Source organism: Asparagus officinalis, chromosome 2 (genome assembly GCF_001876935.1).
Source record: "Asparagus officinalis chromosome 2, Aspof.V1, whole genome shotgun sequence".
NCBI lineage: Eukaryota > Viridiplantae > Streptophyta > Magnoliopsida > Asparagales > Asparagaceae > Asparagus > Asparagus officinalis.
In genome coordinates this window covers 51,727,560-51,754,876 of record NC_033795.1, presented here as the reverse complement: position 1 = coordinate 51,754,876, position 27,317 = coordinate 51,727,560, and the positions used below count along the sequence as shown (strand labels likewise).

Genomic DNA, 27,317 nt, shown 5'->3' with positions numbered 1-27,317 from the left:
GAAAAGAGAAAGGAGAACGAGAGAGAGTTAGAGGGAGAGTGGGGGCGGGGGTTGGCTAAAATACCCTAAACATTCTTTATTGTCCAATCTTGTTTGTAAACACTGTTAGGGGTTCAAAATTTCAATCCAACGTTGAAATTTGGCTATGGACACTTGGTCAAAATTTTCATAAAGAAGAAATGAAAAAGTCGGAGCGGAGCAATCTATTTATAGGGCACAATTTTACTCTAGACTTGCTATCAGGTTTTTTTTAATTACGAACATAAGAATTTGGTAATTGGGTTTGGATTTTGGGATTCTAAACCCAAAATTGAACAAGGTCTGGAATAACAACATATTGGTCAATATTTGGAGAGTAACATATCGATCGATATATCCTGACATGTCCCAATATTTATCCTAAAAACGCCATACCACTACAAAATGATATTGTGGCTTTGAAGCTCCTAAATTGACATGCCAACAACAATGTCTAACAAGTCATCCACCATTTAAAACCTTGTTGACGTGTGTTATATAGGTGACCCCGATTATGTCCCGATTATGACCCGTTCAAATCCTTTTTGGTCGTGATTTTGGTCTTCCATAGTGCAAAGTTGCACCAGCTCAGAATTTGAGGTCCTCCATTGATGAGAGGGGGAGAGAAAGAGGAAAGAGATCGGGATAGAGAGAAAGAGGGTGGAGAGAGAAAATTAAAGAAGCATCAGGTTCTGTGCATTAAGATTCTCCTTGTATCTAAAAATTGATAGTAGTTCAAAAGTTACATCTGCTAGTTGATGTGATTGGGATAAAGAGAATAAAGGAGATTACAATTTCGCCTTTGAAGTTAATGGTTATTATTTGTGCTCAGAGTGCAACAAGCTTTAGCATTTGAATTATTTGTTTATTAAATGGGTCGGGTTGAGTTACTCATTTATTTAAAGTGTTGGGTCGGCTAACCAATGAAATAACCTAGTTGGGTTAGGTTAGGTCAAGCTTGTACGAGTCAGGTAAAAATTAAACCGATCCAAAATTGATCAACATGATCCGTTTGCCACATCTAGGTTCTACAAAGTCTTGATGATGAGAAGTTCATTGGAAACAAGAAAAATAAAAAGTTGGAGAAAGCACAGACTATAAGCTTCATTAGAAAAATTATTCTATCTTCTAAAAATAAGAAGAGTTGTATTGGAAAGATGTGGGTTATTAGAGGCTGAACAAAGTAATCTTCCAGATATGGTAGAATTGGGTCTTTTTGTTGTAAATGTTGAATTAATGACATAACTCTCTTTTCAAGATAAAATGTATTAGGTTTATCAATTTTTTTAGTCGGTTTTGGATTTTAGGGGCAAGTTGACGTGTGATAAGGAAGTATTGTTGGGTCCAGATGACATTAGGATAAGAACAAAGCTAAGAGGTTTTCATGATGCTATACATTTATTTATTTTTTCGTTAGTTACTTTCTATATTGAGAACTAAGTTTTTAGAGTGGTGGTTTCGAAAGTAGGGTTTTGGAATGGCTACTTTTTTGGGAACTATGGTTTTGTGATCACAACTCTTCATATTGAAAGTTGAGGGAAAAAAGTTTATTTCTTATCATTGTTTGAGTAGATTTGTCTCAAAATGTAGGATATAAAAAGAGGTATCTGTTAAATTTGAGATGCAAGCCTGGGGTGAATAGGATTGCCTATTGTTTTTTGCGTTATCACAGAATATAATAGAAATCAAATTATAATGATAGAAGAACAATAAGAAATAAAATTAAACATAGAAACAATAATCTGAATACACAATATCTTTATAGTGGATTTGATAAATAATCCTACATCCTTTCTTCTTTCTTATGATGGGGCTTTCCCATTATGAAAGGGTTCTCTTGGATCACAAACACGATTCAGAAGGCGTACAAGACTGCATCCTATTTTATCTAAAAAATTAGTCACTTAACCTAACTTCTCACAACAAGTAATCCTTAGCCTTAGCTAAAGTTCTCAACCCTCAATTCAACCGACTTGAATACGCCTTAAAACTAAAATAAGTTTGGAACAAGTAACAAAAGATTGTTCACGCTTCATTAGAAAAATATTACAACACTTTCGATTGAGATCAAACTCCAAGAGGATTTAAGTTAAGATTTAGAAGTTTGATGTAGACTCTAAGATCAAAGAGCGGCTCTCCTTGCTATAGTCTGATCAAATGATGATGTACGCGGGGCGTGAGCGATCAATGAGGCTTCAGGGAATGAAGCGACTTCTCTTGATGATCTCTCTCAAACCCTAGCTCTTCTCTCTGTTTTTCTTTTTTTCTCAAATCAAGCTAGAAAGAGGTGTCGTAAAACGTTAAAGATTGACAGGTAACCTACGACTTTTGCAAATATGAAATCAGTCATTTGATGGCTCTTGACCACCAATGGTTACATAGTAGCCATCGCTGGTCAATGATCCCATCGATGATTTGAGCCTCGCTGGACTTTTACACCTTCAGCGGTCCATAGCACCATCCATAGTACATAGGCTTGGATGGTCAATGTGGAACCATTGATATTTCAAGTGATGTTTTCACTTGTTTTGTGCATGTTCAACACTTGTATACTCTTATATATATACTTAATTGATCTCAAATCAATTACTAACATACTCATTCATCCATAAATAATATTTATCATAATATAACTCATTTATTACTATTTACCATAGTATTTTAAAAAAGTTACGGGGTTTTACAGTGTAAGATACGTTCCTATGAAAAATAGCTTACCCATTTAAGGAGGGGCAAACATATGAATTTCTTTACTTAATCAACTGTTGTGTATACTTCATTTAAGCTCTTTTAGAGTTGTTTCTCCTTGATTCCTTTTAGATCAAGGATTGGATGTGGATCCTACACTTCATTGAGCAACTCTTGTACGTCTCCTCGATCCCCAGTCTACCTGCACACCTACATGACAGCAGTGATGTGTGACCTAGATATCCACATAAGTCTATATTGGTTAATAATTGTACCTTTATGTACCCAAATTTGCTTGACTGTCTTAACTCTATATTGCGTATGACAATTCATCGAAATGTGACCCATTCTAGCACATAAAGTACAAATCATTGAAGATGCGTTAGAATTGGGTGTAGGTAGAGCTATATTCTCTCTTTTTACAAAAAAAGGTTGAAACTTTTTATGCTTTTCTGAATATGAATAATCAAGTTCAGGTTTAGCTTTTGCAAATTGTCGATTAAAAATGATTATGTTTAAACATTTAGAACTTAATGAAAAAAATTTCATGGTCTTTTTCAAATCAATATTTTTAAACTCTAGCTATTCACTTTCAAAAACTATACTAGCACATCTAGTTTCAAACTTTTTTTGTTCAGAAGACAATTCACGTAAAAACTTACTTATTTTAGCAACTAATTTCTCATTTTTCAGTTAGTTGCTTAGATAAATTAGAATTCATATCTCTGTACATGGAACATTGTATGTATTCAAAGGAGGTGATCTCACTCGATGAGTTAGACAAATTCAATTCTGAGGAAAGAATTTCAATTTTATCACTCAAAAGTTTTTTTATCTTTCCTTAGATTTGAATTCATCCTTTTTGTTATTTTATATTTCTTAATTATTTTTTCAAAATGACCTAACATTGCATTATATTTGGAATATAATTCATCGTATGATGGGTATATCTCATCGTCAGAGCTTTTGTATTCAGAATCCTCTACGTCTCCCTATTCTGAATCAAAAGTGGCATTATCTCTTACCTTTAGGCCAAAATTTGTCTTCTTGTCATCATCTCTAGGTCTACTTTCTGATTCTTCATTTTCACTCATCATGTTCCATGGTGGTCACTTTTAAACTCTCGCCTTCTAACTTATTGTCTTTCTTGTTCAGTAGGAATTTGTTCTGGTAATGACCTAGTTTCTTGCATTGACAACAAATAGGCTCAGTTTCGGAATCACTCGAAGTACATTTATATACCTTGCTTGTGATTTGATTCTGTCTTATCTACAGGTACTTCTGAACATTTTTGGTTTGGAGAAAGGATTTGAATCCTTTGACAATTAGTTTCACTTGACTCTTTTCATCTTCGGAGCTCAAACTTGATTCCTTCATCTTCGTCCTATATTTTTTTTTTCCTATTTTGCTTTTAAAACTAATGACGAGTTCTTAGAATCATATTCTGAATCATCTTCTCTCTCTTTCAAACACACTTCATATGTTAGAAGATTTCCTACAAGATTGTCAAGTGTTAGTTCAGAACAATTTTACAATTTTTCAATAGCCGTTATTTTTAGTTTCTAGTCCTTGAAAAGTGTACGAAAAACTTTTCTCACAAGCTCTTTATTCCTATACTCTTTTCCAAATGCCTTTTATTTGTTTACTATATCAGTGAATCGTGTGAAGATGTCTTGAGCGCTCACTGAATACTTCATTTTGAAGTTTCATTCTTGTTAACATGCATATCAAGTTTTGCATCCTTCACCTATGATATCCCTTCATGTGTAAATTTCCTGTACTGTAGTACAAATCGACACACAGTTAAATTCTTCAACAGTTAGTGAACAATAGAGAGCATTCATTGCTAATGCCTTTGCATATAAGGAATATAGCTTTTTATCACCTGGGGTCCATTTGTCTCTAGGTGTGGCTAAGGTGGTCTCACCAGTAGTATTAGGTTCACTATAGCCAACCTCTAGGTTATTTTAGACCTCAAAGTCAAGACAATAAGAAGACATTCATGCACACTTTCCAATAGGTGTAATTTGACCCATCGAGAAGCGGGTGTCGGTTGATAGCGTGTCACTGTGGGAAAGCTGTTGCGAAGATCAGACTAAACATCTATACTCTAGGTTGTAAAATCTAAAAAAGTAACTAGTCTCTGATACCACTTGTTGGATTTGAGATACAAGCCTAGAGAAGGTGAATAGGATTGCCTACTTTTTTTCGTGTTATCACAAAATATACAGCGAAAATCAAATTATAGTGATGAATGAACAATAAGCAATATATCAAACACAGAAAAAATAACCCGAACACGAGATTTTTATAGTGGTTTGAATAAACCAATGTTACATTAAACGCTGGGCGCTTCTAGACGTCGGACTTGACGTCCAACGCTTAGTCGTCTAGGCGGGCGCCTAAGCGGATTCTGGGCGTTTTTTCTTTCTTCATTTAAGTGGTGATTGATGAGGTTTTGCTGAAGGTCGGAGGAGGTAGTGAAGGTGTTCATATTTGGAGGTTAATAGAGTTTGGAGGACGTGTAGGCTACGACACATAAAATCACAATCAAGGTCTACAGGGTGCAATTAACGTAAGCAGACAATGCTCTCCTAAACGCTCGTAAAATCTAGGTGGGCAGCTTAAATACCGTCTAGATGTTAGGTGCTAGTTAGGCGGCCTAGGTATCGTCTAGGCCTAGGCGTACGCCTAAGCGGACTAGGCGGAGGTTTTTTAAAACAGTAGAATAAACAATCCTATATCATTCTTCCTTCTCGTAGAATGACTTCCTTACTATGAAAGAGTTCTCCTGAATCACAAACCCGATTCAATATGAGTACAAGACCGCATCCTAGTTTATCCTAAAAACTAGTCATCTAACTTAACTCTTCACAACGAGTAATCCCTAGCCCTAGCTAGTTCCTATCCCTAAATTCAACCGGCTTGAGTATGCCATGAAAGTAAAACAAGTTTAAAATAAATAACAAAAGATCCTACGCTCAATTAGAAAAATCTTACTGCTCTTTTCTATTAAGATTAAACTTCAGGAGGATTTAAGTTGAGATCTAGAAGTTTGATGCAAACTCTAAGATCCAAGGGCGACTCTCCTCGCTGTAGGCTAATCAAATGAAGATGTACCCGGAGAGTGAGCAAAAGACGAGGCTTCAGGGAATCAAACGACTTCTCCTTGATGATCTCTCCTAAATCCTAGTTCCTCTCTCTCTCTCTCTCCTCAAATTAGATCATAAAGAAGTGTTGTAAAACGCAGGAGAAGATTAAGAGGTAGCCTGCAACGAACAACTGAGCTTGAATTCTAAAATCTAATACAACTCATTTGACCATCAAAGGTGGATGGCTCTCAACCATTAATGGTCGATGACCCCATCGATGATCTGAACCTCTTTGGACTTTGCACCATCGATACTCCATAGTACCATTGATGGTACATAGGGCACCATTTGGTCAATGTGGAACCATCAATGGTTCAAGTTTTGAAATGAACTTTTGAGCTGATTTTTGACAGTTTTCGCCACATTTTTGTTCTATATCTATATACTCCTTTACTAGATCGTTTCAAACACAACTTAGACTCAAATGAATGTTTGTAATTACTCAAATAAGAGATATTGTACGGACAACGTCCTAGTGGCATCTATGGTTTAGTTAATATGAAGATAAATACATACCATATGTCACACCCCAGACTTCTGTTTGGAAATAAGCCTTAAAGCTAGCAAACTTGGACAACCACCGCAAGTGTAAAATACTTGGAAGACTTTATTCAACACAAACATCATTGGTGGATAATATAATGTCAACATAGCACAAATATAAACCTGATTGTGTGTATGATGTTTGACAAATTAAAGAACACATAAATCTATAAAAAATTACTCAAGTTGCCATGTTTGCTTGATTACATAAATTAATACATGTCCAAATCAAGTCTTTTCAGGAGAGTGAATGATGAGTAGAAAAGAGAGGATGAAGGTTTTCTTATTCAACCAGAATCCATTCTTATGCATCCTTAATTTGTACCCAATTATCATTTATGACATACCTAAGTAGCACTCTAAAGTTTCTCAAAATTTAGTTGAAATGCGCATTGTTCAATGTAGTATAGAGAGGACAACAGAGGGTACACTCATACTTTCTCACATTGATATTTGAATAAGAGACTAAATTATTATGAATTTTCCACTAACACGGCCTATTCTTTTATGATGAACATCATTAGAGAAGAATTAGTGTGCATGCATGCCATGTGGAATTCCGCTTTCTCCTTGGGCTACAAGTAACGCACTTAGTGCAAATCTGCCGATTTACGGTTTAGGGGTCTATAGGCAAAAACCCTTGTTTTTCTTAGAATAGAGGGTATTTTGTTCATTCTATCCTTAAATTGAAATTTAATGCCGTTAAACAAAAGGACTATTTGAAGTCGATGTCGAAGAATGTAGTGGTATGTAGGCAACATTCAGATTTGGGGGTAACTATATAAAGAAGATAAATATTGGGGGTATATAGGTAAAACAAAAAACAATTTATAATACTCAGACCATCAACTTGTAATAAATATTTTAGTCATAAGTAGTTCAAAAAACAAATTACTTGTTAATAACTATTGTCTCACCAGTGATGAGACTCCTTGTTAGTTTTTGCGTGGCACGATACCTAGGTTGTTGCTTCTCACCCAATATGATGTCAAGAGACATTGGTTGTTTTATAAGGCAAATTGTCAATTTTGAATAATAATATAAAATATAAAATATAAAATATAAAATATAAAATATAAAATATAAAATATTGACTATTATATTATATTTGTAATCAGGAATACGAGAAAAGGAAGAAGTTTAGGTCTTTAAGGAGGAAGATTTGCAAAATAATGTGTTTGAAAAATTGAGTTCATCCAAGGGATATTGATAAAAAAGAAAGGGAAATTAACCCCAAGATGCATTACACTTTGAATTACTAGGGAGTATTGGTAGATATCACACAAACTAATCTGATCTGATGTCCCAGAGTTACATAAAAATTGGGCATGACCTGTCTGTAATAAGGGGAGCCGACCTGCTCAATTTAACCACAGATTCAAATAGGAAAATGACCTCAAAATTTAATAAAATGGATCTTAAATGAAATATATGAGAGTCTAGTTTCTAAATCAAAGAATTACTAGAATTGGATATGTGTAGGGAGTGTTACGATCAAAATACTAACAGGATGTTTCTACACAAAATTTTTTGCACGAAAATTATGTCCTGAGAATCGACATGCAACCCATGTTTATACTAATTCAGAGCAAAACAACCATCATTTGATCATATGGGTTTGAAAACCAATAAATATCATATTTTTCATGTTCATAGATACGAAGGTCATAATTTATCTCTACTTATTGACATGCAAGAGCCAATATTTGCTTGTGTATAACATGCAACCATAATTCCTCACATGCAAGATCAAAAACCAAAATAAAATCCTATAATTCAATTTTAAATCCCCAAAAACTACACCAAGAGGAGAAATTGAGATCATATACCTAGTTTGAGGCTTTGTTCCACTTCCTCCTCCAAAATCCTCTAGCTAGCTTCTCTTGCTTCTTTCTCCTCTCCTTCTTTGGGTTGATGTAAACTTAGAAGAGAGGAGAACTTGAGAGAGAGTTTCTAATGGGGCTGTAACAAGAATTTTGGGGGGGTTTGGGGCTGAAGAGGGGCCGACCAAAGTGGGGAGGGAGAAGGAGAAAATGTGAGGGTTTTCTCTATAAAAAGAAAATGAGGAAGAGAGAGTGAGTGAGTGGGGTTTATGTAGTCTTGCCATGTGAGTTTTGGGAATGAGAATATAGGTAATAAGGGGAGTTTATCTGCAAAATTCTCTTTCATTCATGGATAACCAAAATATTTAAATGTGTTATTTAAAGAGTTTTAAAATAGGTATTTATCAAATTGGATTAACTCTAATCAAGGTTTATAACATGGTTGGTTAAGGTTCTCATGCTAGGTTTAATATACATGCTATAACTTAGTTAACTCTATCATAAATGAGCGATTAACTAAGTTAGTATCCTCGTTCCACAAGATTACAAGAGACAAAAGAAAGAAAAGAAAAAAAATACTGATTGTCATCGAAAGGGAAAAAATTGCGACGTTACATCTGACCCTAGTATCAGCTCATATTTATAATGCATTCCAGGTATGATTACTGAGAATGTTCCAAATCCCAAACATATCATTTTATATCAAGCCTTTGCCTCTACAAGATAATTTATCCTACAATGAGGAACTATGAAAATTCTGAACTGCTATGAAACATGCTCCAACAGAAAGCCAACCCTCTTGTGAAATTATTATGAACCATGATATGGAAGTAGAAACTTAAGGACTAGAAGAAATACAGAAAAATAATAAAGTATGTAAATTTTGTGGACAAAATTTCTTTTGTTTGGGTTTTTTTTTTTTTGGGGGGGGGGGGGGTAAAGAAAATTTTTCCTTTTATATTATTATATAAAATTGACAATGTGCCTTATAAAAGACCAACAATAAGTAGCAGTCTCTTTCCTTGAGGGACAACAATATTAAAAAGAAAATTTGTTTCTTAAACCAACTATGATTAAAATAAATTTAATGAGGTGATTAATAGAGTCTTTAAAATTACTTAATTCTTGTCTGCATTCGGAGACAACTGTTTCACCAGGAACCCGATTGGGATCACGAATGAGATGCATAATGGAAACCTCAATCAAATTTTCTTAACCACTAATAAAATCACATGTATTCAGCAAAACTAATTATTGGGCATATGTCTTACACCTTCACTAATGAGTTAATTTAAATGTCACCCAAAATCGACATGTACCACATTTATGCTAATCCTCCTAAAAATATACTAAACTATCATAATTTATGGATGGATTTTGTTAGTGGAAAATTCAGATTAATTAGCCTCATAAGGAAGGATTTAAGGAGCAAGAGCGGAAATGAGAAAGTGTGAGTTTACCCCCTATTGTCCCCTCTATTTTCCATTGAACCATGCCCATTGTAGCTGAGTGTTTGATGTACTTTTGAGGGCTAAAGTATTTAGACATTTCATAGATGATAATTTGTGAGAATTAAGGAGGATAAAATAGATTCTTGCAGAAGAAGAAAATTAATCCTCCCATTTTCTCCTAGGCATTTTCTCTCCAGAAAAAACAGCTTTCGACATTATAAATCTATGAGCATGACACTTTTTTTTGTGATAGTTTGTGTTCTTTTTTTGACAAATATTATCCACATGATCATGTTTATATTTGTTCCATGTTGATATTCTGTACATCTATCGTGCATTGGGCTTGTATATATATTGTTTTAAGCATTGCAACTATTATATACTTGTGGCAATTGTCGATCTCTACCTACCTTAAAACTTGTTTCCAAGCAGGTGTCCGGGTTGTTAATATACGTAACTCTTCTAATGTGCCTCATTGTAACCATGATATATTTGCATAATAGCTATTTTTTCTGGTGATTAGGCTACATGATTAGATGAAATTCATGCCTTTGACTGATGCATCTGTCATCATTATTTAGATTGTTTCTATATTTTACAACCATCCAGTTTAGAACATTCATAGTCATTGAATCACGTGCATTATTTATGTTTACATAGAATTGCAAACATGTATGAGGACTTACTATTCTCAGGATAAGATTATTTTAGAATAGTATGCGGCCAAAAGCTTTATGTCAACTACATGCATGCTATTAATTTGTCTTCATGGATTATTACTGGATGCTAATGTATCTTTTTATAAGTTCAGCAAGTTTAGTCTGTTTTGAGGAAACCCATTGTAACTGCAGGTGATGGTGATTCACGACATATTGGGTTTAAAGTTCCTCTACCTGATGCATTTGAAATAACTTCAGTAAGCACTCTATGAGCAACTAATTATAACAAATTACAGCTAGAAATTTTCTGTTTACAATCTCTTCTTTCCCAGGATGTTGTCACAGTAGGCCGAGTTCCGGAGAAAGCAGATATGGTAATTCCAGTTGCTACAGGTAAATTTTCATGTCAATTAGTAATTTTTCATGTCAACTATTTTTTCTGTGAAGCTTAAGATTCTCTAGTTACAGAATCTTTTACGAGGATGGTATATGGGTTTCTAGTTCTTTGTCAAACCCACCCAGTAAGCTATTTCTGTGCTTTAAGAATTCACACATTCTAGTGAGAATCTTTGGGAAGGTTATGGAAGATGTTTCTGAGTTGTAACTTCTAATGCGGATTTCATTTTGTGAAACTTCATCTCCAGTTTTGCAGTCTCAGTTAAATCCATTCCTTTCTTAGCATTGCCGTCTTTGTGTCCTCACTCAAGTTCCTTTTGGCCATGCACAATATGCTTTTATAGGGAAAATTTGCAAAATAGACCGTTTTTATAAAATAATTAGCGAAATAGACCGTTTTTAAAAGTAATTAGCAAAATAGACCGTTTTTTGGCAAAAGAGGTCGATTTTGAAAAAGGGTTCAGAAAACATACGGGACTACTAGTCCCGTATGTTTTGTTAACAAACAGAAAATATACGGGACTAGTAGTCCCGTATATTTTCTGAGTGAGATTAAACATACGGGACTAGTAGTCCCGTATGTTTTCTGAACCCTTTTTCAAAATCGACCTCTTTTGCCAAAAAACGGTCTATTTTGCTAATTACTTTTAAAAACGGTCTATTTCGCTAATTACTTTATAAAAACGGTCTATTTTGCAAATTTTCCCGCTTTTATAATATTTGGGTATCTCTGCAATGCTTATTCTAAGCTTCTTGGTTCATGTCCATTTCCTACAAAGAATAAGACATTTCTTTGCCTCCCTTGTCGAATTCAGTTGCTGGCTAGGATAATCTTTGCATATGATGGATCAAAGATCACAAATGTGCACTCTAAAGGGTTGAAAGAGGAGCTCATTATTTCATGGTCCTATGTGAAAACAATCAATGAAACTGATTAAGAATTCAAAACTACGAGCAAGCTCACAGGTATAATGTGGTTCGGCCAGATCTAGCCTACATCCACGGAGGAAAGAACTGTTCTCTCTTTTCTGCCAGAACAGAGAGACGGCTAGGGTTCTTTATTCAGATATATATCTGGGTATGTAAGTTTTAGACTTCAGTCCTCAAACATTCACTTATTTATATATATGGATCTGACAGCAAATACCCAAACCAACTATGAACCTGATAAAACTGATTGTTCAGAGTCAGGAAACATGCACAATTTGCTTCTCAATTAGCATTGTCGCTTGACTGACAAACCCTTAGTAAAAATATCTGCAACTTGGTCTTTCGGACGGAACATAACCTGTCTGCAACTCCTTATACTCCACCTTTTCTCGAACAAAATGATAGTCAATTTGTTTATGTTTTGATCTATCATGAAGACCTAGATTTACTCCTATTACCAAAGCACTTTTGTTGTCACACAATATCGTGGATGTTTGAACTATCAATCCTAATGCTTGTAGAAGTTGTCTAATCCAAGGCAACCACACTTCCCAAGGCTCTATATTCTGCTTCTGTACTTGAGCAAACAACCATTTTCTGGTTTTGGCTTTTCCAAGAAACTAAATTATTTCCTAAGAATATTCAATATCCTGAAACTATCGTCTCTCAATCTCTCAACCTCATATACATAATCAACTGTCAAGTCTTTCCAAAACCACTCCTTACAATATTTTGAATGGATAAAGAGACTGTGAAATCCTCTTCTAATGTTGTAATTTTTTGCATAGATAAAGAATACGAAACTCTCGCCTCTCGCATAATATTCTAGAATAAGGCTGTGCCCTTTGCTAAACCTAGATTATAAGAATATTGTCTCTTTCTCATCTCTTTTTTTTTTGGTTTTTCCTCCAATAATAGAAGGTTATATATAGGGAAACCAAAAGCATATTCCTAGCCAAACTTTCTAATTAAAATAGAATATAAACTTCTAATCATGATAAGACCTAATGTTCTAATTGTTATAGACCTCTAACCCTATCTAATTCTCATGAAGTTATATAAAAAATCAAAAATACAATCCCAACAAAATTCCATTATTCTGTAGATTTTTTTTAAATAATAGAAGTGTACTCACCCCCTCCATCACTTTGCAAATATTTTATCTTAGATTGAAAATGGTTTTCAGCAAAAGTTTTGAATCGATCAAATAAATCAAAGACTTATGATTTCTCTTTCATGAAAAAAAACCCATACATATCGAGAATAATAATCAATGAAAGAAATATAATATCTAGAATTTGATAATGAAACATTTGGAGTAGGACCCCGTACATCACTATGAATTAACTCAAGCGGTCTGCTCGACTCACTATTGGACAAATGAAAAGGCAATCAATACTGTTTGCTGAATTGACAAGCATGGCAAACTTATTACAATCAGAGATATTTTTCAAAGCTAATGACCTGACACTACATAAAGATTTGAAAGACTCCAACGAATGACGACCAAGACGATGATGCCATAGGGAAAACTGTTTATCTTCTACAACCACAGAACAGGCAAAAGTTGGATACATTCAAGTAAGATCTTCAATCAAGTACAATCTTCCTCTTCTGGTTTCTTCAGCGAACTTTACTTTGTTGGCATGTTCCTTCATGAAAACAGAAGAGGGAAGTGAAAATACATTCAGAGTAGTTATCACAGGTGAACTGAGTTATCGATATAGTACATACCTAAAAGATGGAACAAGAAATACATCCCTTAAGACTAGTTGACCAATGGAGGTAGTGATAATAACATTTCCAATATGAGTGATGGCGGTGAGCACTTTCATCTCCATTATTAATAAAACAATTTCCAAAATAAGGTTTAAGTGTAACAAATTACCTGGTGCGTTTGCAATGTGATTAGCAGCACCTGAATCGACAACCCGTGAATTTTCAGTTGGTTCAAATAATGTCACTCCACCAACTCCACTAGTGAGTGCTGCAATTTCAGTTTCAGAATAGTTGGTTGCATATTTCTGTAGATCCCAACAATATTTGGCTAAATGATTGGCTCTTCCACAAGTTTGACAAATAATCCCTGCTTGACTAGTAAACCTATGACCCTGATTGCCTCTGAACTGACCACGACCTGTGCCAACTTGTCCTCGTGCACCCTGATCCATATTATAATTCTGCCTATGACCACTTTGATTAAGGAACGAGTTCTGGCCACGACCATAACCTCTTCCCCAATAATTTCTTCCTCATACCACGACCTCTTTGATGGAGATTAGTTTCATCATTCCAAGCATTAGCAATTAACACAGCATGAGAAGATTCAAATCTGCCATCAACCATTTTTTGTGCTTTTTCAATACTAGATTTTCATGTTGCAACGAAGGAGACCGCAATTCAACAAATGTTGGTAAAGGTGGATGACTAGTGACCGATGTAATAAACATCTTGAATTCTTCCCACTGCCCGTTCAAAGTGCTGAAAACTTTATCACGATTTCGGACTGGATCTTCAATCAATGCTAACTCATTACAAATAGATTGCACTTTGTTGCAAAACTCAACGGAACTCATGTCTCGTTGCTTAATGCCTTGAAGTTTAGACCTTAACTGCAATATTTTTTGCCTTAGGCATACGAGAAAAAGCTGTCCTTTAGTGCATCCCAAAGTTCTTTGGCAGTCTGTATGCGTACTACTTAGCTTACCACTTCTTCAGTTAAGGTGGACTTAATCCAACCTATCAATTGCTGATCATAAGCAATCCAATCATGATGCTCGGTGTTTGAAACCAGAGAAACTTCATTAACTTTTCCATCTGTTGTGGCGACAGTCTTTTCAATAAACTTTGGTGGTTCGGGATAACTTCCATCAATATTCCCTGTTAATCTTTGTCCGCTAATAAACGGCATAATGAGACTTACCCATAGTAGATTAGTAGGTAATTGGAAGAGTTCAGTTTTATGGTGACCTAAAACATATCACATAAATTTACATGTTCTAATTTCCATATGAACATATAATAATAAAGCGGAAGTAACAAGATAAGATCGATTAATTTACCTCCAGTCATTGCTTTTGAAAACCTCAATAGCACTTTAGAAAGCTCTAATTAATGTTGATGGTTCCAAACTCTCCTTTCACTTTTAGATGGTGTATTAAGTATGAGAGTAGATTTGGTGACCTTTCATGAAACACACATTGTCTACTTATACTACTCTAGCCATCATAGAGTAGTGGACAAGATAGTGAAAGAGTGGGTGGTTTCCAAAATGTGGGGGAAGATCATGGGTAGTTGCCTTGATCATTGGCAACTTCCCATTAAATGGATCATTAATTTTCCACACTAAAATAATATAATATATTCCTATAAAAGTGGAAAACGTCTTACATTCTCCCACTTGATCCATTTTAACAAGAAAAACTCCATATACGGATCATGGCGATTAATTCCTTTTAAGATCAAAAAATTAATCTTCCATGTATCACTATATACTTAGTCTTTCACCACTCACAATTAACTTAATGAGTAAACCTTATGTTTACTCTTGGTCAAAATATAATGATATTTCTCAATATAATAGAATAACTAAAGTATGTACGTACATAATCCAAATGAGAAATTATCCAATGAATGAAAAGTTCATACAAAACATAATAAATGTATTACATAATGGAACCAAGGCCCATCCTTAATACGTGATCCTTGAATCCTTTAACTTGCATGCCTTTAGTCAAGGGATCAGCTATCATTAATTCAGTGCTAATGTGCTCAATGATCACTTTCTTTTCTTGCACACGTTCTTTTACGGCTAGATACTTTATGTCGATGTGTTTACTTCGACTTTCACTCTTATTATTCTTAGCCATAAAGACAATAGCTGAATTATCACAATACATTCTTATTGGCCGACTAATAGAGTCAACAACTCTTAGCCCAGATATGAAGCTTTTCAACCATACACCATGTGAGGTAGCCTCAAAACAAGAAACGAACTCAGCCTCCATTGTAGAAGTGGCCGTCAAGGTCTGCTTCGTACTCCTCCACGATACAGATCCATCGGCTAGCATAAACACATCCTGATGTGGATTTACGTGAATCATTGTAGCCACCGAAGTCGAAGTCGGAGTCGGAGTAGCCTACCACTTCAAGACTATTAGTCCGTCTATACATAAGCATGTAATCTTTAGTACCCTTAAGGTACCTCAGCACTTTCTTCGCAGCCTTCCAGTGATCGATGCCTGGGTTACTTTGATATCTGCCTAACACTCCAACGGCATATGCAATGTCGGGTCTAGTACAGACCTGAGCATACATAATGCTACCAACAGCTGAAGCATATGGAACATTTTTCATTTGTTCCATTTCAATGTCATTCCTGGGGCATTGGTCCAAACTGAACTGGTCACCTTTCACAATGGGTGCTACACTTGGTGAACAATCTTTCATACCGAATCTTTCTAAGACTTTGTTGATATAGGCCTCTTGAGACAAACCCAATATGCCTCGAGATCTATCTATATGGATCTTTATGCCAATGACATAAGACGCCTCGCCCATATCTTTCATATCAAAGTTACTTGAAAGAAATTGTTTCACCTCATATAGAAACCCCTTATCGTTGGTTGCTAGCAAAATATCATCCACATACAACACAAGGAAACAAATCTTGCTCCCACTGACCTTAAGGTATATACATTGATCCATAACATTTTCTTCGAAGCCAAATGAAGTAATCACTTTATGGAATTTCATATACCATTGTCGGGAAGCTTGTTTCAACCCGTATATGGATTTATTAAGCTTACAAACCAAATGCTCACCATCCTTAGAGAAGAATCCTTCAGGTTGTTTCATATAAACCTCTTCCTCTAAGTCACCATTGAGAAATGCCGTTTTCACATCCATCTGATGTAGCTCAAAATCAAAGTGAGCTACTAATGCCATCACCACTCGAAAGGAATCTTTCTTTGATACAGGAGAGAAAGTCTCTGTGTAGTCGATTCCTTCCCTTTGAGTGAACCCTTTGGCAACGAGTCTAGCCTTATGTCTTTCGACGTTGCCTTGTGAGTCTTTCTTTGTCTTGAAGACCCACTTACATCCAATGGTTTTTACACCATTTGGCAACTCGACAAGATCCCAAACTCGATTAGATGCCATAGAGTCCATCTCATCTTTCATGGCATTCATCCATAAGTTTGAATTTGTAGAACTTATGGCCTGTGAAAATGACATAGGATCATTATCGGCTCCAATATTACAATCCGATTCTTGTAGATACACTAAATAGTCATCAGAAATAGTTGATTTCCTTGGTCTAGTAGATCTCCTCAATGGAACTTGTTCATCTTCATGATGAACTGTTTGTTCCTCATTTACATTATGATCTGCTAGATTATTGTCAACTTGTGGAACCTCAATAGTTGGTTGTCTAACACGCAATTGAGATTGAGGTGCGTGAATGACAATCAACTTATCACTTGAAACAATATGTGGAATTTGATCATCATTCTTTTCAGGAACAATGTCCTGAAATTGATCACTCCCACTAATCAAGTCATTTTTAAGAAACTTAGCATTTCTTGATTCCACAATTCTGGTGCTATGAGTTGGACAATAGAATCTATAACTCTTGGACTTTTCGGCATATCCAATGAAATACCCGCTAATAGTCCTTGGATCTAGCTTCTTCTCTAGTGGATTGTACACTCTCACCTCAGACGAGCATCCCCAAATGCGTACATGTTGCAAACTCGGTTTCCATCATTTGAATAGCTCAAAAGGTGCCTTTGAGACAGCCTTGGAAGGAACCCGGTTTAATATATACGCTGTCGTCTTAAGAGCATCAACCCATAAGAATGATGAAAGTTTAACATTACTTCTCATACTTCTCACCATGTCCATTAAAGTTCTATTTCTTCTTTCTGCTACACTATTTTGGTCTGGAGAACCAGGCATAGTGTATTGGGCAACAATCCCATGCTCTTGAAGAAATTTAGCAAATGGACTTGGCGCTTGTCCGTTCTCAGTGTATCTACCATAGTACTCTCCACCTCTATCTGATCTCACAATCTTTATGTGCTTATCACATTGTTTCTCTACTTCAACCTTAAACAATTTAAAGGCATCCAAAGCTTCGTCCTTAGAACGAAGTAAGTAAAGATACATATATCGTGAATAATCATCTATAAAGGTGATAAAGTATTTCGGATCATTAGCGTTCATGTCCGGACAACAAATATCCGTGTGTATGATCTCTAACAGGTTTGAACTCCTTTTGGCACCCATTTTGTGTTTGTTAGTTTGCTTTCCCTTAATGCAACTAACACAAGTGTCAAAATCAGTGAAGTCTAAAGTACTAAGTACTCCATCCTTTACCAATCTCTTAACTCTCTCAATGGAGATATGTCCCAATCTCCGGTGCCACAAAATAGATGAGTTCTCATTCATAATACATCTTTTTAATCCAGTATTAACATGCATAGAATTATGAGTGATATCATTTTGCAAAGAAAGACGATATAAGCCATCAGACAAAATACCATAACCAATAACTTCAGAATTTCTGAAAATACTGAAACCAGAATCTGAAAAATTAAAGGAAATTCCCAAAGGTACAAGTCTTGAAACTGAAATCATATTCCTAGTAAAACCAGGTACATAAAACGTCTTTTCTAAATGCAAAATAAAACCACTATTAAGAATTAAACTGCATGTCCCAACGGCCTCCACATGTGAACTCATCTGGCTGCATGAATAGATGTAGTGTTCACTTCCCATTGGTTTCCTTAGGTTTGTCATACCCTGTAAGGTATTCGAAACATGAATTGTAGTACCAGAATCAATCCACCATGTATTATTATTAATATTAACCATATTAGATTCATAAACGAACACAAGAAAATTACCTTTCTTCTCAAGCCAAGTCTTAAACTTAATGCAATCTTTCTTCATGTGTCCCTTCTTTTTACAAAAGAAACACACAGACTCCTTCTTTATGCCTTGCTTAGCTGTAATCTTTCCCTTTTGCTCAATGTGATCCTTTTTCTTCTTTGAAGAAGAACCAGTAGTAAGGTTCACCTTCTCACCTTCTTCCATCACTAGTCTGCCCTCCTCTTGAACACACATGGTCATAAGTTCATTAATTGACCATTTATCCTTATGTGTGTTATAAGAGATCTTAAAGGGGCCATACTGTGGAGGAAGTGTGCACAAAATAAAATGCACTAGGAAAGAGTCAGACATGGTAACTTCCAAAGTATTAAGTTGGGCCGCAATATCCCTCATGTGCATGATATAATCACGCACACCCTTAGTCTCATGGTGCCTCATTTATGAGAATTTCATAATTAAGGTGCTAGCAAGAGCTTTGTCAAAAGTTACAAACTGCTCATCAATGGCATAAAGGAGATCTCTAACCTTAGTATGCTTATCGACAGAACCCCGCTCATCAATGGCATAAAGGAGATCTCTAACCTTAGTATGCTTATCGACAGAACCCCGAATACTAGCACAAATTTTGGTCTTTATGAACATAACTCTAACCTTAGTATGCTTATCGACAGAACCCCGAATACTAGCACAAATTTTGGTCTTTATGAACATAACGAAGAGGCGATTAGATCGCTCCCACTTTTCATAAAAGATTAACTGCATCTAGAGTGCTAGTTTCAGTTATACCCGGTGGTTCGTCTTTCCGAATAGCATAGTTGATATCCATCCATCCCAAATGCAGAAGCACTCTTTCTTTCCACACCTTATAGTTATCACCCATTAATTCAGGAATGTCACAATTGACATCAGAAATATTCCCAGGTAAAATTGCTGCAAACAAATATATATATACATGCTTATTAACAAAATTGAGACTTAACTTTATCATGCTTTACCAATGTAAATCATGCAAAATATGAATCTAGTGACATAAAACCTGCCTGTGGGCTAAAGTCCTACTCAAATTAGATTCATAAAAATAACCATATGATGAAACTACCAAATCATATTCATTTTAATATATTATTCCTTCACTTCAACATAATGTTAATGAATAACAATAATTAAAATGTTAAAGCTCTATAATTTTGATCATTAAATGTCCACTAATTTAATAAATATCACTAAAATATTTAATGATGAAATTAATATGCAATATATGTCCATATGATCAAAATACAACACTGTATCTTATAGCATGATATAAAAATTATGAATAGGAACATACATCAGTACTCCTTATACAATACATTTTGCCGACTTCGCAATAGTCCAAAATTTACATAGATTATTAAATTAATACACATGCTATATGCAAAAGCGAACCGTCAATTTACAAACTCCTATCATCTTTGCTTTTATCATTTTACTACTTGATTTAGATTTATTCCAACATATCAAATAGTTTCTGTCAGTAAAGCTATGCTATTTCTATAACAAAACTTTTGTCATTTTTCAATTAATGACAATGCATAGACTACCTACATTATTAAGCAACTACATACTCATCAACACAAATGCCCATGAATAATGTTTCCATTTGTGCATTGAAAGAAAAAATAATAATGTGATGTACGTAGCTCTAAACAAATATCAGTGAGTAAAAATCTACACAATATTTAGCAAATCATATTTTATGTCGTAACATCTTAATTTTGCTAATTTCAATAATAAAGTGACAATTTTCATATCAAGCAAGGCAGAGGCAATAACCTCACTCTGATACCAAATGTAAAACATATCACATAAATTTACATGTTCTAATTTCCATATGAACATATAATAATAAAGCGGAAGCAACAAGATAAGATCGATTAATTTACCTCCAACCATTGCTTTTGAAAACCTTATAATAATAAAGCGGAAGCAACAAGATAAGATCGATTAATTTACCTCCAACCATTGCTTTTGAAAACCTCAATAGCACTTTAGAAAGCTCTCAAGATCAAGTGAAGCAGACCGGGGAGCTACTCCCCAGGGGAAGGACTGAAGACATATATACTCTTCATAAGGCTAACCGACCTTTATTTTCTACTTTGGCATCTACTTTCTTAGAATTGTACTTTGGCACTAGTTCTCATGAAGACTTCCCTGTGTAGCTTGCACTAATCATTCGTGCTCAACTTCGTATTGTTCACCAAGAGCTTATCTGATCGTTGATTCTTCGTAATATAATGCAGTATCTGGTCTTCATGCTCGCCTCGAAAAGAAAGAAGGAAATCTTCGCATCACAGATCTCGACAGTACAAATGGGACATTTATCAACGAGAAGAGGCTCAGAGCTGGGGCTGCTGTACAAGTACCTCCAGGGAGTTGTGTCACTTTTGGTAGCACTATATATTAAAATTGCTTTTAACTGATTGAATTTCTTTCTTCATATCTTTTTCTATTAGTTGCATTCAGTGATTTTCCTTTGTTATTTCTCAGGTGATACTCATTTAGCTATGTTCCGTGTTTCGAAGGTTGAAGCTCGTGAAAAAAAACCTTCTGCTGAAGAAGAAGGATCTGGAGTCAAAACTGACACTGATTTGGCTAATGATAATTACAGTGAACTGAGTTGAGAACTCTTGGTGACAGTTGCGCTAATATGTGATTGTGTGGGCATCATGTTCTATTATGGGTCGGCCTATGTTTTCTACTTACCAAATGTAGGGTTTTGTGAACTTTCTACTCAATTTTAACATTTTGAGCGTGTTTGGCGGGGCTTTTTTTTTTCTTTTTTGTGTGTGTCAAACTAGCTTGCTAAGCTCATATCTATCTGTTTAGTAAAGACCCAAATAAGTTAATTTATAAGTCTCATTTCGAAAAGCTAATATCCCATTGAAAAAGTATAGCTTATAAGCTCTCCTAAATAAATTGGGTTTGACCAAAAAAAACTACTATTAGCCACATACCTTTTATCATAAAATCTAGAAGCTAGCGTTGCTTAAAAGCTTTTAAAAATAAGCTCCTTCAGACGTTTTCTACTAGTTAAGAGGACTAATTAGCTCAATGACTAAACTTATTTACAAGTCTACTTAATATTTCAATCGGCGAGAACTAGATAAATTCAAGACTAAAGGCTAGTTTGGTATTGGTTTCTTTAGGCTGTTTCTACTTATTTTTTCAAGAGGCAGATGTTTGATGAAGTTTACTATGCATCCCTATTGAAACTGCTTTTAAGAAGGTGTTTTGGAAGCAATCCCAGGATGCTTTTAGAAGCACATTCTGGTTTCATAGTTTAATACCATATACTCGCTTTAGTTTTTGACATTATTAATTTATCTATTTAGAAATTATCTTGTCTATTTGGTTAGCTAAACCTATGTCTATTTTTTTTTCATTTTAACTTATAAATTTATAATGATATTTAAGAACACATTTACCTAACACTTTACTACATTTGGAAGTTGCTTATAATATATGACTGCCAAATAACTAATTTTAGCAACTTGTATAAGTTAATTCTGGAAGTTGCTTTTATAAGAAACTTATCATAAGATCCAACAATCCAAACTAGCCCCAAGACTCAGCATATATGTTAGTTGTTTATATTTCTAGATTAGAAAGGGAGCGTAAAGGTCACAAAACTAAATATAAATTTAGTAAAACTGTAAGAAAAATGAGTATTTAACACATTAACTATTAGACATACCAAAACAATGAATACTATGATTTTGAATAATTAGTTATGACGGTGAGACTGATAATGATGTGGTTATCGATTAAATCAGGATTGTTACATTGATAGAGTATTTTTGGAGTTTGATGAAACCTAGAATACCTACGTAATTGAAAGAAAATTCTACGAAACAGATATAAGACTAGTATTCTTTCTGTATCAAAGGCAACCTATGTGTAAAATGTGAGCATAATAGGAATGAGAATGTTACGATGTTCTTGTGGTTGTACACTAAAAATGAAGATGAAAATTAAGTGAATTTATTGTGATCATTGATTCTCTGCTTTGACTGATTCCCTTAATTTCCTCTATCTAGATCCATTCTTAAGGGTTGTACAGGTTCTATATTAAATGTAGACTATGTGAATGAAAGACAACAGAGAGAAATAATTCTATTTCTTTCATCATCTCTCTCCCTTTCTTCTCCTCTTTAAAATTACATTAACAACATGGTATCAGAGCATCGTCTTGCCGTTGCCGCCAATCCGACTTGATACATCATGGATTCAATACTTCTGTGATGAGTCGATTTGCCTACTTCTTCACTTAGTGTGTGACTGCCGGTTGCAGTGAAGAGTTTGTGGTGGCAGTGTGTGACTGTCAATTGGTGTCTCTTCGTGCTCGGGTTGTAATGGCTACTCCAGTCACTTATGAGGATCTTCAAAAAGATCCTTACTGGACTAGTGAATGGATCCTTGCAGGAGTAAACCTTACGCGCTTTGCAAACTAATTCTGTGAAGCTTGATGGGTGTGGTACCTTTTTGACATGGTCACGGAATGCGAAGCTAATCCTTGCTTCCCGCGGTTTGGAGGGATTTAACACTGGGAAAAAGGAGAAGCCTAGTTCTGATGGCATGGAAAAAGAACAGTGGGAAGCTCATAATTCTCTAGTTATAGCATGGCTATTAGGATCCATGGTTCCGGAGGTAGCCCGGGGTGTTTAGTTGTTGAAGACAGCAAAGGAGATATGGGATAGTGTATCTGGACGTATTCTCGAAAAGGCGACTTCAATCAAGCTTACGAGATACAATGCAAACTACGTGTTTTTCGACAGGGGAGCTATCCATTACGCAATATGTGGCTGAACTAAAGCATATGTGGACGGAACTGGATTTCCATTACTCATTTACACCGTCCACTCCCTGTTTGTTGGAAATTTGCAGTAAAAAGACAATGAAAGAAAAATTAACTTGTATTCCTCTCAAAATCAATTACAATTTGGATTCCGATTACAAAAGAGAGGAGAATGAATTCGATTCTCCCCTTTGTTTAAAACTGGGTTCTTCTTGGTAGCGATGGAGTGCCTTCTTCGATTGCTTGTGTCGAACTTGCTCTCCGTTGACGATCCGACCGTCTTGATTCACTGGAACGATTGACTTGTTTGATGAATTCGGTTTAGAACTCTTAACAAGTTTAATAAACTCAGAGCGAGTTGAAAACTCTGAAAAGAGTTGTTGAGAACCGAATAACTGACTTGGTGTAATTACCTTGAGTTGCAAGCTTAATTACCAATTCTTAAATGAGTTTCAGAACTCAGAGTGAGTTGAAACTCTGTAACAAAGTTGTTAGAACCGAAGATTCGGTTAATAGCCAAGTAAATCCGCCGTTGGTGAAGGGATTCTTCAAGATTTGATTAACTGATTGCTGATCAGTTCTTTGATCTCTTGGAAAATCGTCTTCTCTGTGCGGTTAAGCTGCTGAGATTTGTTAACCTTATACGGTTTTGATGCCAGCACACGTCAACCTCTGGTGGTTTGATCTCTCCCAAAAAATCCAGTCCCGTAGGATATTGAAGAGAACTTGTTTGAATAAGTTTGAAACTCTAGCCGAGTTAAGAAACTCTTTTGAAAGAGTTAATTTCAGAAAGGATTAATAATCCTTTTAGCCAAGAATGATTGATCAATTGTTGATCAGAAGAACTTGCTAAACAAGTTTTAAAGCTCTGATCGAGTTAGGAAAACTCTAAAAAGAGTTGATGATAACAAACCAAGTTCAATCATTTCAAAAGAGTAGCTGATCTCTTTTTCTCTTCGGCCGATCTCAAAAAAGCTCCGCCAGTCCTTTATAGGTTCGGTAAAACCTCTATATCTCCAAATATAACCAATAGAAAGCAATTTCCACCGTTCAGAATTAGTAATAATAAGTGTAGTAGACACTCTCCAAATTTCACATCGATCGGACCACGGATGAGGGTCCGATCGTCACGCCGATCACAACTGCGCAAATCTGACTTTTCTCTGCACTCCTGGAACGACCAGCTTCGGTAAAACCTTCATATCTCCAAATCTAACTGATAGAAAGCAATCTCCAATGTTCAGAATTAGGAAAGACGAGTTTAGAAGCTACCCTCCAAATTTCACATCGATCGGACCACGGATGAGGGTCCGATCGTCACGCCGATCACAACTGCGCAAATCTGACTTTTTTCTGCACTCATGGAACGACCAGCTTCGGTAAAACCTTTATATCTACAAATCTAAATGATAGAAAGCAATCTCCAACGTTCAGAATTAGGAAATACGAGTGTTGATTCTACCCTCCAAATTTCACATCGATCGAACCACGGATGAGGGTCCGATCGTCACGCCGATCACAACTGCGCAAATCTGACCTTTCTTCTCCTCTCTTGTTCCCCCTTTCTTTTAATTTCGTCTAGCCCTCTACCACCAGCCCTATTTTGCTGTGAAAACCACCTATTTGTAGGAGTTTAAGGGGTATAACTATCCCCCTTAATTAGCTCTATAATGGAGGTTAGTTGCCCTATTAAGTGGAGGACCGTTTCAAGGATTTGAAATGGTCAAACACGACCTTCGCGTTGAAGAGATTGTCAATTATAATCTTTTTTTTTTGAACTTTTGTGAGGATCGTCAGATTGTAATCCTTACATTTAGCTCTTGATAATATGAGAGTCGTCAATTTGTTACTCCCGATGTTGATTGTGAAGGCTGTTGAATTAGAGCTTTCATCAGTTGTTGTGAAGATCGTTAGATTGTAACCTTCATCAGTCTACGTGAAAGTCTTCAAATTGTAACCTTCTGAAAGTCGTTAGATTGTAACTTCTATCATCGGTGTTTGATGGGGATCAGCTATCTATTGTGATTTTTTGACAGCCTACAGAACCCCCTCCAAAGTTTTCGAAAGTTCGCGGTTGACTGGGACGAATTTTCAGAATACTTTGGATCTCAACTCTGATCTTGGAGCTGTTGATTCCTTGTGGTAAATGATTTGTTCTCTGAACTTGCTTCGAAGGCATCTTGGTTGAAGGGATTTGCTACGTAGGACCTGTGTGAAGGTATGCGCCATAATCCTGCTTCTGGAATGTGGGGGTGGACCCTGCATTTTGAACTTGAGATGCGGGTCTCACCCTTACATGTTGAATTTGGAACACGGGTGTGACCTCAAGTTTCCGTGTATTTTTGACTAAGTCTTTGAGACTTGTCTTTGGCTCATCTGTTTTAAGTCTCGGCTCACATCTATTAAGCTGATGGGCCTGCAAACGTGTATAGGATTTTTGGCAAATCCTCAGCCATCAACGGATTTGATAAGCCTTTACCGACTACCGTTTGAGTCGGGCTAGCATGTGGATTGTCTAAGTCCGTTCCACATGTAACGTTGTGCTAAGAGAATGAACCCTCTTAGACTTGATGCTATGATTTTGAATACATAGACTTTATCATTTTTACGGGAAAAGATTAACCGGCAACGTGTGTTAGGCGTAGGCTTATCTCTAATTAGGGATCGAGATAAAGTCCCCCATGCGTATGAGGCATGGATTTTAATGTCCTTTTCATGGTAAAAGACTAACCGGCAACGCGTGTTAGGCGTAGACTTATCTCTAATTAGGGATCGAGATAAAGTCCCCCATACGTGTGAGGCATGGATTTTATTGTCCTTTTCACGGTAAAAGACTAACCGGCAACGCGTGTTAGGCGTAGGCTTATTGCTAATTAGGGATCGAGATAAAGTCCCCCATGCGTGTAAGGCATGGATTTCGGTGTTATTAATAACAACCTGCCACGATGTTGAATACGTGGACTTTGTCGTTATTTCTTCCTGTGTTACTTGAAACACTGAAAGAAAGTTAGAAACGCCAGAGGTGTAATATTAACTTGGCATGAATTTTTACTTAGAGTGAAATTCAGAAATTTTCTTTATTATCACTAGGATAATTCCAGAAAATAATTAATCCGCTGGGGATTTTATAATAAAAACTTGCTATTCTTGTTGGAAAATGATTAACAAGTTCACTAGGGGGTTTGACTATTAGAGGTGGTTTGTTAACATAACAGAGATCTGAGAATCTATCGATCTATTGGAAAGAGTCAATAGATTAATTTTGTCAACGGTATGATTTTAACATGACATGCGAGAAATTGCGATCAGGGTAATTTGAGGTTTTATCGCTCTATTAGAGAGAGTTGATAAGTTAATTTTTGTCAGAGGTGTAATGTTAACGTGACAAGAAGAATATTGCTATTGTAGCAATTTTGAGGACTTATCGCTCTATTGAAGAGAGTCGATAAGTGGATTTTTGTCAGAGGTGTAGTGTTAACGTGACAAGAAAAATATTGCTATAGGAGCAATTTTGAGGACTTATCGCTCTATTAGAGAGAGTCGATAAGTGGATTTTTGTCAGAGGTGTAGTGTTAACGTGACAAGAAAAATATTGTTATATGAGCAATTTTGAGGGCTTACCGCTCTATTTGAGAGAGAGTCGATAAGTGGATTTTTGTCAGAGGTGTAGTGTTAACGTGACAAGAAAAATATTGCTATTATAGTAATTTTGAGGACTTATCGCTCTATTAGAGAGAGTCGATAAGTGGATTTTTGTCAGAGGTGTAATGTTAACGTGACAAGAAAAATATTACTATTTTAGCAAATTTGAGGACTTATCGCTCTATTGGAGAGAGTCGATAAGTGGATTTTTATCAGAAGTGTGGTGTTAACATGACGGGAATTTGTTGCGATCGGAGCAACTTTGAAGACTTATCATCCTATTGACG

The 27,317-nt window shown here is 35.7% G+C and overlaps 2 protein-coding genes across 2 annotated transcripts in view; one reads left to right on the top strand and one right to left on the bottom strand.

Annotated features, from left to right (window-relative positions):
* LOC109831492 overlaps window positions 1-21,443 on the top strand; it is a 25,561-nt gene extending 4,118 nt beyond the window's left edge. The window contains exons 3-6 of the mRNA XM_020398825.1: window positions 10,527-10,591; window positions 10,667-10,727; window positions 20,834-20,980; window positions 21,081-21,443. Coding sequence (XP_020254414.1) covers window positions 10,527-10,591; window positions 10,667-10,727; window positions 20,834-20,980; window positions 21,081-21,214 — 407 coding nt within the window. The 3' untranslated portion in view covers window positions 21,215-21,443. The remainder of the gene's footprint in view (window positions 1-10,526; window positions 10,592-10,666; window positions 10,728-20,833; window positions 20,981-21,080) is intronic.
* LOC109831493 lies at window positions 12,991-14,178 on the bottom strand. The gene is made up of 2 exons (XM_020398826.1): window positions 13,549-14,178; window positions 12,991-13,312 (listed from the first exon to the last, which is right to left on the bottom strand). The coding sequence occupies exons 1-2, from the start codon at window positions 13,829-13,831 to the stop codon at window positions 13,284-13,286; spliced, it is 312 nt and encodes a 103-aa protein (XP_020254415.1). The 5' UTR covers window positions 13,832-14,178; the 3' UTR covers window positions 12,991-13,283.

Bases quoted from the DNA above. Each gene is read 5' to 3' on its own strand.
- LOC109831493 (XM_020398826.1), bottom strand. From the start codon at position 13,831: ATGGATCAGGGTGCACGAGGACAAGTTGGCACAGGTCGTGGTCAGTTC. The intron at 13,313-13,548 runs GTAATTTGTTAC...GTTTTCATGAAG, and splicing joins TCACATTGCAAACGCACCAG to GAACATGCCAACAAAGTAAA.